The following is a 12578-nucleotide window of genomic DNA, read 5'->3' on the forward strand; positions in this document are numbered from 1 at the left end:
ATCAGTCCCTGTTAGTATCTACCATGAATTATTCAGGATCTACTATGAATTATTCAGTACCTATAGTGAATTATTCGTTATCTACTCTGAATTGTTCAGTATCTACTATGAATTATTCAGTATCTACTATGAGTTATTCAGTACATGCTATGAATTATTTAGTATGTACTATGAATTATTCATTATCTACTATTAATTGTTCAGTACATATGATGAATTATTCAGTATCTAGTATGAATTATTCATTATCGATTATAAATTTTTCACTATCTACTATAATTTTTCAGTAGAGAGAAGAACTTTTCAGTATCTGCTATTAACTATTCAGTATCCAGCGTTTTGCCTTGAAAATAAAAATTCAGACATAAACATTCACACTTTATAGCAACTTTTTGATTTAATTATAAACTGGACTGACAAAAAGAATAAGTTTCATAGCATTATTTTCAGCATTATAGCAGCATTACCATAAGGTACTTTCTCAGTGTTCAGCATGTCACTTTTTACCTTCATTCCAGCTTCCATTCTTTTCAGGAGGCTCTCTTTCAGTTTGTCAAAGAAATCTGCAGACACACCTCCATAGTTCAGTCTTAGAAGTTGGTTGATCATTTTCTGAAGTAATCCAAACACATTCAGTGATGTTGAGGTCTGGACTAGGAGTCTCATTTTATTTGCAGCCTTTAACCAGATTTTTAATCACTAGCTTATTTTCCTTTGTGTTTATGCAGGTGGATTATCATTAATCTCCTCACAAGCCTCTCTTGAAAAATGTAATAACTTTTAGGACTTACTGTCTGTTTTGACTGGAAATTAAATCAATAAATGGGGGTCTCTGACATTTGCACAGCACTGCACTTAGACAGCTGCCATTATTTGTAGTCTGATTTTGACCTGTGTTCACCATGTGTGCACTTTGCAGTGTTTCTGATGCTGATGGAGAAATGAAGGTCAGAGAGGTTGCCACCAGACCGCTCGTCAAAGATCTGCTGAATCATGATGTAAGTTGAATTTCTGATGAAGAATGTGCTAATGGCAGTTTACTGCAATAGAATAGTCTGCATAGTCAATGCAAAGACCTAAACAGTAAAGGCAAGAACAGTGAAGGCCTGATGCATGGATTGGGAATGTAGAAATAGAGATATTTACATTTTACTATTATACAATATTAGCCATATTTACTATTACATTTACACACTGTACCTTCATTTATTCATTGCATCATTAATTTAAACATTAGCTTTCACATCATCCCTCTTAGACTCTAACTCCCTTCTCATTGGTGTCCCTTACAAAACTATCTGCACTCTTCAGAATTTAAAAACTCTTTTTCTCTCACTCTGAGAAATCAGCTCATATCACCCCAATTCTATGTCAGTTACACTGGTTACCCATCCTGCTTCAAATCCAGTTTAAAGTCCTCCTGCTAACAGGCCTCTGCACCAGCCTATTTAGCCAAACTCCCACACCCTTACTGCCCTGCCCAAACACTCAGGTCCCAAAATTTAGACTGGTCACTGTTGGAGGTAGATCTTGCAGCATCATGGCCCCCAAACTATGCAACACATTACCACAGTCTCTCCATGACTGTTACTCACTTTCCTCCTTCAAAGCTCAGCTTGAAATCTCTTTTCTCAGCACTTTCATTCCGCTCCTCACTGATGTGTTTTTTTCCCTGCCTCTGTAAAGCGATCTTGGGTTTGAGAAAGGTGCTATATAAATTAAACGTATTATTATTATTATTATTATTATTATTATTATTATACGGATGCATGTGCATTATTCCCACTACTCACACTGTTAGAAAGACAAACATTGCACTTTGGCTATGTTTACATTACCAGGTTGAAGTGGCACCAATCTGATTTTTTGCCCTTGTGACTCAGATCTGATATTTTCAAAGCTGTGTGGACACAAATCTGATCTTTTCAAATCCAACCTGAGCCATTTTGGCTGTGTACACATTACAAGACTCATTGCTTGAATCAGATTTTTGCTCATGTCCAATCTCTCTGACAGGATGGTTCACATTTGTTTAGGTAAGTGACTCAAATCTGTCATTGATATGAATGAGCCAGTGTCTTGAAATGACACTTTCGCTACGTTCACATAGCAGGAAAAAATGATCTGATTTTCTAACTAAATCTAATTATTTTGTTTGGGTGTTCACAATATCTTTTAAATGTGACCTATATGTGATATAAGCCTGAACAGATCAGCTCCTAAACTGACCCGCATGCACAAAAGAACAATGCTTCACATTGCTTCACGTGGCTCATCCAGAAATAAACAATCATGACTGCCAACGAACACCAATCCGGTCCCAGAGGGTTCAGTTTCATCTTCACTGCTTCTAATTTTTCGCATAGAAACATAATCAAATTTCAGTACCACATATGAAAGCGTCTCAAATCCGAATTGAACGTCAAATTCAGTGTTATTGCTGTTCACACTGACGCACAGACATCTGTGTCACATATGAAGAAAAAGATTGGCCACTTTTACCTGCTGTGTGAACATAGCCTTTCATATGTGGTCCTAGATCGGATACTAATCCAATTTGTGGCCATGCGGCCATTAATGAGAATGCTTAGATCTGAATTCACATGCTTTTTTCTGCTGCATGTCTGCCGTCATTCAGCGCTACTGCGAAAGCAGCACTGAACAGAAGCTAAAGCCAGTAAAGGGTGGAAAAGCAGCACATCTCACCCTTTTCATCTTCATCTCACTCCAGTAATGAAGCTGAGAGCTCATCAGAGTTAATTATCTTTGCTGTGAAGGCTTGTTCTGCTCGTTAGTTTATTTGCTGCTCTTGACACACATGATTCATTCACATGATGTTACCGATTAGGATGTGCATATACAGGTCATTTTAGGACGTCAGTTTGTTCACATTAATGACAGATTAGAGTCATTTACCTAAACTAGTGTGATCCATCATGTCAGAGAGATCAGATCTAAGCATAAAAACATATTTAAGCAATTAGGCTTGTAATGTGATTGTAGCCTTTGTTGCTGAGTTGTTGGGAGCTTTACATGATTTTGAGGAAGGTTAGCTATTCTTTTGCACTAAGCTAATGTACGGTGCTGTTTTAGAGGTCTACAGCAACGGAACTGTGCTGTAACTCAAGACTGCTTTGTTTGCTGGTTATGTTTCAGGACTGCTACATCCTGGATCAGGGCGGAGTGAAGCTCTTTGTCTGGAAGGGAAAAAGAGCCAACAAGGCCGAGAAGCAGGCAGCCATGTCCAGAGCTCTGGTGAACTCCTCTTTTTCCATAAATGTGAACAGCTAGTGAACAGCAGTGATTATTAGTAGTTCTGGGATCAGAACTAGAATTCAATATTTATTTTTGAGGTGGCTGATTTAAGGGGGACCTATTGTGGTACAGAGTCACAAAGCTCTGCGTTCCCTCCAGAGGGAGAAACTCTCACCCACAGAAACCACTTTTCTCAGCTGCCTGAAACACCTCATTGGAATTCCAGCCCTTTTCCTTTGTGACAAGATGACGCAATCTTGTAACAAAGTCCTTACTGCCCGCCTACCGGCGAGCTCAGCACGCCCTCACACAGAGAGCTACAGGGCTACAAAAACTGACCACTCTGAAATGTCCTGCTCCAGTCCAGCTCGCAAAGGTGGATGAGCTCTATCAGCTTGCTCTGCACTCTTAAAAAAAGATCCTTTTTCAAGGGTTTTTTAGAAAAGCAAATGGTTCTATATAGCACCAAGAACACTTTGCATGATCAAAGGGTTCTTGCATCATGAAAAAAAGTTTCTTCAGATTAATGGAAAATGTGCTGTAAATGGTTCCATATAGCACCAAAAAGCGTTCTTCTATTGTTACAAACTCGACATCGTGTGTGGGTGTGGGAGTAGATTGATTAGTGTGGGTGTAGATTGATTAGTATATTAGTGTGGGTGTAGACTGATTAGTATATTAGTGTGGGTGTAGATTGATTTGTGTGGGTGTAGACTGATCAGTATATTAGAGTGGGTGTAGACTGATTGGCATGTTAGTGAGGGTGTAGATGGATTCGTGTGGGTGTAGACTGATTAGTATATTAGTGTGGGTGTAGATGGATTAATGTGGGTGTAGGCTGATTAGCATGTTAGTGTGGGTGTAGATGGATTAGCATGTTAGTGTGGGTGTAGATGGATTAGTGTGGGTGTAGACTGATCAGTATATTAGTGTGGGTGTAGATGGATTAGTGTGGGTGTAGACTGATTAACATGTTAGTGTGGGTGTAGATGGATTAGTGTGGGTGTAGACTGATTAGTATGTTAGTGTGGGTGTAGACTGATTAGTATGTTAGTGTGGGTGTAGATTGATTAGTGTATTATTGTGGGTGTAGATGGATTAGTGTGGGTGTAGATTGATTAGTATGTTAGTGTGGGTGTAGACTGATTAGCATGTTAGTGTGGGTTTAGACTGACTACTGTATTAGTGTGGGTGTAGATTGATTACTATATTAGTGTGGGTGTAGACTGATTAGTGTATTAGTGTGGGTGTAGACTGATTAGTATGTTAGTGTGGGTGTAGACTGATTAGTATATTAGGGTGGGTGTAGATTAATTACTATCTTAGTGTGGGTGTAGATTGATTAGTATATTAGTGTGGGTGTAGACTGATTAGTGTATTAGTGTGGGTGTAGACTGATTAGTATGTTAGTGTGGGTGTAGACTGATTAGTATGTTAGTGTGGGTGTAGACTGATTAGTATATTAGTGTGGGTGTAGATTGATTAGTATATTAGTGTGGGTGTAGACTGATTAGTATGTTAGTGTGGGTGTAGACTGATTAGTATATTAGTGTGGGTGTAGATGGATTAGTGTATTAGTGTGGGTGTAGACTGATCAGTATATTAGTGTGGGTGTAGATTGATTAGTGTATTAGTGTGGGTGTAGATTGATTGGTGTATTAGTGTGGGTGTAGACTGATCAGTATATTAGTGTGGGTGTAGATTGATTAGTGTATTAGTGTGGGTGTAGACTGATTAGCGTATTAGTGTGGGTGTAGACTTATCAGTATGTTAGTGTGGGTGTAGATTGATTAGTATGTTAGTGTGGGTGTAGATTGATTAGTATATTAGTGTGGATGTAGATTGATTAGTGTGTGTATAGATTGACTAGTATATTAGTGTGTGCAGATTGATTACTGTATTAGTGTGGGTGTAGACTGATCAGTGTGTAAACTGATCAGATGGATTAGTGTGGGTGTAGACTGATTAGTATATTAGTGTGGGTGTAGATGGATTAGTGTGGGTGTAGACTGATTAGTATGTTAGTGTGGGTGTAGACTGATTAGTATGTTAGTGTGGGTGTAGACTGATTAGTATGTTAGTGTGGGTGTAGATTGATTAGTATGTTAGTGTGGGTGTAGATGGATTAGTGTGGGTGTAGACTAGGGGTGGGAATCTCTAGGCACCTCACGATTCGATTCGATTGCGATTCAGAGGGCTGGGATGCGATTATAAAACGATTATCGATGCATCTTGATGCATCTTTTTTTGCTATACAGGATTTCTATTTTCCTACTGTCTGAGGCCTTGGTAGTTTTAAAGCAAAGTATTTGTAATGATCCATAATGCATTTACTTCCAATATCTTTTATTAATAAATCAAATGGAAGTGATGCGGCAAATGAACTTGAAGGCTCTCATTCACTGCTGTTTGGAGCAGATGAGACGCAGCTGCCACTCATCTGCGATAAAATGCGCTGTAAGGGTGACACAAGATCCAGTGGTAACAGATGTCCATGCAGCACATTACAGCTATTCTACTCGTTTTCTTTAGTGATTTTATAACTTCGGTTTTGGTCTCGTTGTAGAGAGTGGTGGGATCTCTGTGTAAATAAAATATTTTTGAGACGGCTGAGAACTGGCCTGCAGACTGCAGGTCACTTAGCAACGAAGTCTCGCCTGGCTAGCAGCGAACGAAAAGGCACAATTTAAGACGAACATTCGGAGATGAACGGACTTATTCGCATTTATAAGCAGCGCAGTTGATTTCCTGGTACGTTAAATCTGCAACGAGAGACTGTCAAACACTAAAAGTCGCAAAGATGAAGTCGCTTCTCTTTCGAATTGTCCCGGTCCACCTTAAACGGTGCCGCATTTACATTCGGCGCCTCAGGCAGAATTTAAGGTGGAACGGGAAAATTCAAACAAGAAGCTGGAGAATGAGAAGCGACTTCAGCCTCATAACACAATCGAACGATGAGAGACATTTTGCAAGAAACTGGTCTACTTTTAAGGAAACGTTTTCTGGTGGAAAGGGGAGGAAAGCGGCTATAACTAGTTAAAGCTTAAAGCAGAGTAGAGTAAGTCCGCGTTTTTGTTTATATTGTTTAGTCTATACTAGGACATTATCACACACTGAGACATACTGGACATTAAATGTTGCGGCTCCCAAGGTGGTTTGATTTTTGTTGAAAGGACAAAATGGCTCTTCTTATCATTTGGGTTGTGACTCCTGATCTAACCCGGCTTTAATGCAGAGGTCGGATTTCTCGCTCATCCAGCAGTGTTTTTGTTATGTGCCGTCACAGACTGTCCGGGCGCTGCACTTCCACACTTCCAAGTTCCGCCTTTTGCGTTCTGCCAACATTACGTTATAAATTAAATATTTAGAAAATTGATTTTTGACATTTGTGAATCGATTCAGAATCGTTCACGTCCGCATCGCGATGCATCTAAGAATCGATTTTTTCCTGCACCCCTAGTGTAGACTGATTAGTATATTGGGTCTATGTGGGTGTAGATGGATTAGTATGTTATTGTGGGTGTAGATGGATTAGTGTGGGTGTAGACTGATTAGTGTGTTAGTGTGGGTGTAGATTGAATAGTATGTTAGTGTGGGTGTAGATTGATTAGTGTATTAGTGCAGGTGTAGATTAATTACTATCTTAGTGTGGGTGTAGATTGATTAGTATATTAGTGTGAGTGTACACTGATTATTAGTGTGGGTGTAGATTGATTTGTGTGTGTGTAAATTGTGTGGGTGTAGATTGACTAGTATATTAGTGTTTGTGTAGATTGATTGGTGTATTAGTGTGGGTATAGACTGATCAGTATATTAGTGCGGGTGTAGATTGATTAGTGTATTAGTGTGGGTGTAGATTGATTGGTGTATTAGTGTGGGTGTAGACTGATCAGTATATTAGTGTGGGTGTAGATTGATTAGTGTATTAGTGTGGGTGTAGACTGATTAGCATATTAGTGTGGGTGTAGATTGATTTGTGTGGGTGTAGATTGATTAGTATGTTAGTGTGGGTGTAGATTGATTTGTGTGGGTATAGATTGATTAGTGTATTAGTATGGGTGTAGATGGATTAGTATGTTAGTGTGGGTGTAGACTGGTATATTAGTGTGGGTGTAGATTGATTAGTGTGAGTGTAAATTGATTAGTGTGGGTGTAGATGGATTAGTGTGGGTGTAGATTGATTAGTGTATTAGTGTGGGTGTAGATGGATTAGTGTGGGTGTAAATTGATTAGTGTGGGTGTAGATGGATTAGTGTGGGTGTAGATTGATTAGTGTATTAGTGTGGGTGTGGACTGATTGGTATATTAGTGTGGGTGTAGATTGATTAGTATGTTACTGTGAGTGTAGACTGATTAGTATGTTATTGTGGGTGTAGATGGATTAGTGTATTAGTGTGGGTGTAGATTGATTAGTGTGGGTGTAGAATGTGAGTGTGTTTTGAGAGCCTCAGTGACTTTGTACAGTGCTGAAGTGTCACAAGAAAATCTTTGCTTTATTTCTTTTCAGGTAATTAACAACTTTATCATTCATGTAAAATTACATTAATGTAAAATTATGACTGACAGTAATACAGTATGGCTGCCTATCACAGCAGCAGGTGCGTTTTATTGACTCTGTTGTGTTGTTGTGAGAGTTTATCTGTAACGCTGTCTTGGTGCTGCAGGAGTTCATCAAGCTGAAGGGTTATCCTCACTCCACTAATGTGGAGGCTGTGAATGATGGCGCAGAGTCAGCACTTTTTAAACAGATGTTCCAGAGCTGGACAGTCAGAGATCAGACAGTAGGACTGGGCCGCACCCACACTGTGGGCAGAATCGGTATGTCTCTAAAATTGGTACTTACAGATCTCTTTTTCAAACATTCACCAAAAGTGGTTCTTCTTTAACACAAGCACAAATAACCATTTTTTAGGAATGAAGAAGAACCAAAACCTTAAAAAACCATTTACTGGGTGGTTCTTTAAATGAGTGCAATAATGTGTGAGTGCGAAGAACATTCAGGAACCTCTACATAATGCAAAAGGTTCAAAGAAGAACTCTTAAATTGGAGTAGAACCTTTACATTATGTGAAAGTTCTTTAAAACTTAAAAACAAAAAAAGGTTAATCTCTCTTTCAAACATGTTTCTTTAGAGAACCAAAAGTGGTTCTCCTTTGGCATAGCTCAAAGAAGGTAGAAAAAAACACTTTTGATTCACTAAAAAACCTTTCAAAGTATGGTTCTTTAGAGAATAATTTTTGTAAATGAGATGTTTGAGTATGAAGAACCTTTAAAGAACCCCCACCAAGTTTAAAGAACCTCCCCATAATGTAAAAATTTTGAGAAAAACCTTAAATTGGTATAAATTGGTACAGAACTTTACATTATTTTCTACATTCCCTTGTCTCATTCACAAACATGGTTCTTTAGGGAAGCCCATATAGTTATTTAATGGTATCACTCAAAGAACTCTTTGTGGCAGTCTTTAAAGTTTGAAGAACTTCCACAAAATGTAAGGGTTCTAAGAAGAGCCTTTAAATTGGTACAGTGCCTTTACATTATTACATGATACATAAATATTATATACATTAATTTACATCAAAGTTTACAATAAAATACTGTTTAAAAATTTCTCAAATTCATTGTATTTCCTATGAATTTTAGGAGCTGACACTCTTAAAAAGATGGCTCCTCAAGGGTTCTTTAGTAAAGAAAATGGTTCTGTATAGAACCATGAACATTCAAAGAACCATTTGCATGATTAAATGGATCTCTACATGGTGAAATGGTTCTTCAGATTGTTGGAGAACGTGTTGTATATGGTTCTATAAATAACCTTTTTGAAAAGGGTTCTGTATAGCACATAGAAAGTGTTCTTTTGTAGTTATGATATCAAGCTTCTCGCAATAGAAGAACACTTTTTGGTGCTATATGGAACCCCTTTCAAAAGGGTTCCATCCACAACACATTCTCCATCAATCTTTCATGACTCAGTGAATCTTTCAACTCTTTAATCATGCAGTTCTTTGAGTGTTCATGGTTCTATATAGAACCATTTTCTTTACTAAAGAACCCTTGAAGAACCATCTTTTTGAGTGTATACTTCATTTAGTAACTTTATTAATTATTTTCATTCAACCTATTTAAAATTTGAAAATTTTTACTGATATGTTTTATTTTGTCTTTGATATGTTTCTATGTTTAATGGTTTTATTTCACTGTTTATCACTCAGTTGTCAGTTATGCTAATTCTAATTCTAATTAGATTTAGAATTAGAATTAGATAAATTTAAAAAGGATTAGATAAAAAAATAATAATACAATTAAATAATTGTTGAAATAAGATACAATTAAATGCAGATAAGGAGCATCAGTACAGGTCAGAGAGACCAGAGAAACAATGGAGAATAAGTGTTATAGAATACATACAGTATATTTTGAAGAATACATACATGCATCCATACATTTTGTGAAACTTTAAAAACTTTCTTGACACTCACACACCTCATTTACAACAATTCATCACATTGACTGATTGATTGAAAGTGTTAATGTGCCTTAAAGGACATATACAGTACATTACAGCAGATTGATGATTATTATCTGTTGATTTATGAATCTGGGAATCAGCTAAAGTCTCTCAGGAGAAGTTTGATGCCAGTACGATGCACGTGATGCCAGAAGTTGCGGCTCAGGAGCGCATGGTGGATGACGGCAGTGGGCAGGTGCAGGTAAGGATCATCAGTGCAGGCAGGAGGGACCGGAGGAACGATGGAGAAAAGAAAGCATCACAAATAAAGCTGAGTAAAGATGAAGACTGTCTCTCAGTGAGGTTTTATTCTTATTTTGAGGTGTGGAGGATTGAAAATCTGGAGCTGGCTGCAGTAGACCCAAAAACATATGGCTACTTCTACGGAGGCGACTGTTACCTTGTGCTCTACACCTATGAGGTCCACGGCAAGAAGAATTACATCCTATACATGTGGCAGGTAAAGCTTTATACAGCACTCTTATGTGGCTTATTAACTCTTACTTAAGTGAACATGTAGTCAATATATCTAATGTTTTTTTCATCATGAGACTGTTGTTAGATTTTTAAACCTATTTCTGCACTATTTACTTATTAAAGGTATATTTAATAGATAAATATGCCTTTAATAAGTACATTTTTACTTATTTCAGTCATATAACTAGTGAAAGCATGAGATAATGTTAGTTATTTTGAAAAAAAAAAAAATCTTCAATCAAGTAAAATGATCTGCCAATGGAATAAGACATAAGAAAAAATGACTAAAAATTTTTAAACAAGTATAAAACTTATACTTGTAAAAATAAGTAACTTAAAATAAATAAAAATGTATAGAAATAATCTTACAACAGTCTCATAACTTAAAATATTAGATATATTGACTACATTTAAGATATTTTTCTTTGGTAATCTCACTTTTTCCAGTTAAAGCAAATTTCTTTGCTTTTCTTTTAAAATAAAACTTTAAGGTAATATGTAAACATGAATCCATTCCCTGCCCAGTCCATACAGTCCATATATGGAAACCAAGCTACAAAAACAGTCCGATTTGAATTTATTTGTTTTCTGTGATGTCACAAAAAACCCAACATATTTGCATATGTCCACATGTTCCTCCTACAGCAGTGTGGCCCTGAGCATTTACACTGAAGTTAAAAGAACTGCTTTTGGAAAAAAACACAGTACAGGGGCTGTATGGACTGGGGAGTGACTATTTTGAAACATTAAAGGTGTAGTGTGTAAGATTTAGGGTGATGTATCATCAGAAATGGAATATAGTAAACAAAACCATGTGTTCTTTAGTGTATAATCACAAGTAACTATGAATCAATGTGTTTTTGTTATCTTAGAATGAGCCCTTCGTATCTACATAGGGAGCAGGTCCTCTTCAACAGAGGCCGCCATGTTGTGCCGCCATGTTTCTACAGTATTCTAACACGAACAGTCCAAACACTGTCTCTACAGGGCCCCTTTCGCGCTTTTTTATGCTGAAGCAGCAGCTTAATTTGGTGGCTGTAGCTCTGGTCGGAAGACAAAGAAAGAAGAAGAATCAGTGGTTGCTGCCGGTGCTGGCTGACCATTTTGGGTTGTGAGAAGTTTGAGAACCCAAATTTTGACAAATCGAGGATCAAACTTATTATTAGCACAAGAAAAAGTGAGGGAGGGTGAATCCCCACCGTCAAAGAAGAGAAAACATGAAGAAGCAAAACAAAATCAGGACAGACGACGGCAGAAAACCTGATAGCCACCGTAGGTTCTGCTGCACGCTTGGAAAAGGATGGGTGAGGGAGGGGGATTCAGCTGGGTGCAATCTGCAACCTCACCACTAGATGCCACTAAATCTTACACACTTCATCTTTAATAGCCATTTAGCCCTAAAATGTACTCTTTCAATTATAAAAAAGCACAGAAAAGTCAGTTTTTTATGATATGGACCCTTTGAGCAAAAGCAAATTATCTTTGCACTGCAAAAAATGATATCTAAGCAAGTGAAAACATCTGAAATCTAGTCAATATATCTAATATTTCTAATGATAGATATGTGGTAGAGATATTATAGGATTATTTGACTTATTTCTACACATTTTTCATGGTTTTAAGTCATTTTATCTAGTGAAAGTCTTATTCCAATGGCAGATAATTTTACTTTCAAATATTATTTCATGAAATAAGCAAAATTATATCATCACTGTCCAAAGAAAAACAAGCATCTTCAAAATGGTAGCTTTACAGGAGAGGGAAAAATGCCCGTAACTCTTAATGTAAATTAATTCAAAGAGATTTTATTCCAAGTGATTTTGAAGCATTTCTTTTGGTCCATTCATCATGAAATTTAAAGGAGAACTTCCAAATTCAAATGATGTAGAACAATAAAAACTGACCAAAATGGATGTTATTTTTTAGACAGTGATGATATGCAGAAATTAGTTAAATAATCGTATAATATTTTTATAACAACCTCATAACGAGAAACATTCTATATATTGACCAGATTTCCGATGCTTTCATTTGCAAAGATGTTATTTCTTCTGTATATGCAGCTGATATTTATGAGGTAGAACCATTTGCTTCTTGTGCATAATGAGAACTGAAATGTTTCCGCTCAGGGTCGTCATGCCTCTCAGGACGAGCTGGCAGCGTGTGCTTTTCAGGCAGTGCATCTTGACCAGCAGTACGGTGGGCAGCCTGTTCAAGTGAGGGTCACAATGGGCAAAGAACCACGTCATTTCATGGCCATGTTCAAGGGCAGGATGGTTGTCTTTGAGGTAATCATTATTCTGCTGAATTTGTGGATGTTCTAGAAGTTCTCAAATGC

The 12578-nt window shown here is 37.4% G+C and overlaps 1 protein-coding gene across 1 annotated transcript in view; it reads left to right on the forward strand.

Annotated features, from left to right (window-relative positions):
• avil (advillin) overlaps window positions 1–12578 on the forward strand; it is a 34212-nt gene that overhangs the window by 13546 nt on the left and 8088 nt on the right. Inside the window, exons 8-13 of the mRNA XM_036559666.1 lie at window positions 920–998; window positions 3157–3255; window positions 7920–8073; window positions 9865–9965; window positions 10086–10223; window positions 12370–12528. Coding sequence (XP_036415559.1) covers window positions 920–998; window positions 3157–3255; window positions 7920–8073; window positions 9865–9965; window positions 10086–10223; window positions 12370–12528 — 730 coding nt within the window. The remainder of the gene's footprint in view (window positions 1–919; window positions 999–3156; window positions 3256–7919; window positions 8074–9864; window positions 9966–10085; window positions 10224–12369; window positions 12529–12578) is intronic.

The sequence above is a fragment of the Colossoma macropomum genome, unplaced genomic scaffold (assembly GCF_904425465.1).
Source record: "Colossoma macropomum unplaced genomic scaffold, Colossoma_macropomum, whole genome shotgun sequence".
Classification (NCBI taxonomy): domain Eukaryota; kingdom Metazoa; phylum Chordata; class Actinopteri; order Characiformes; family Serrasalmidae; genus Colossoma; species Colossoma macropomum.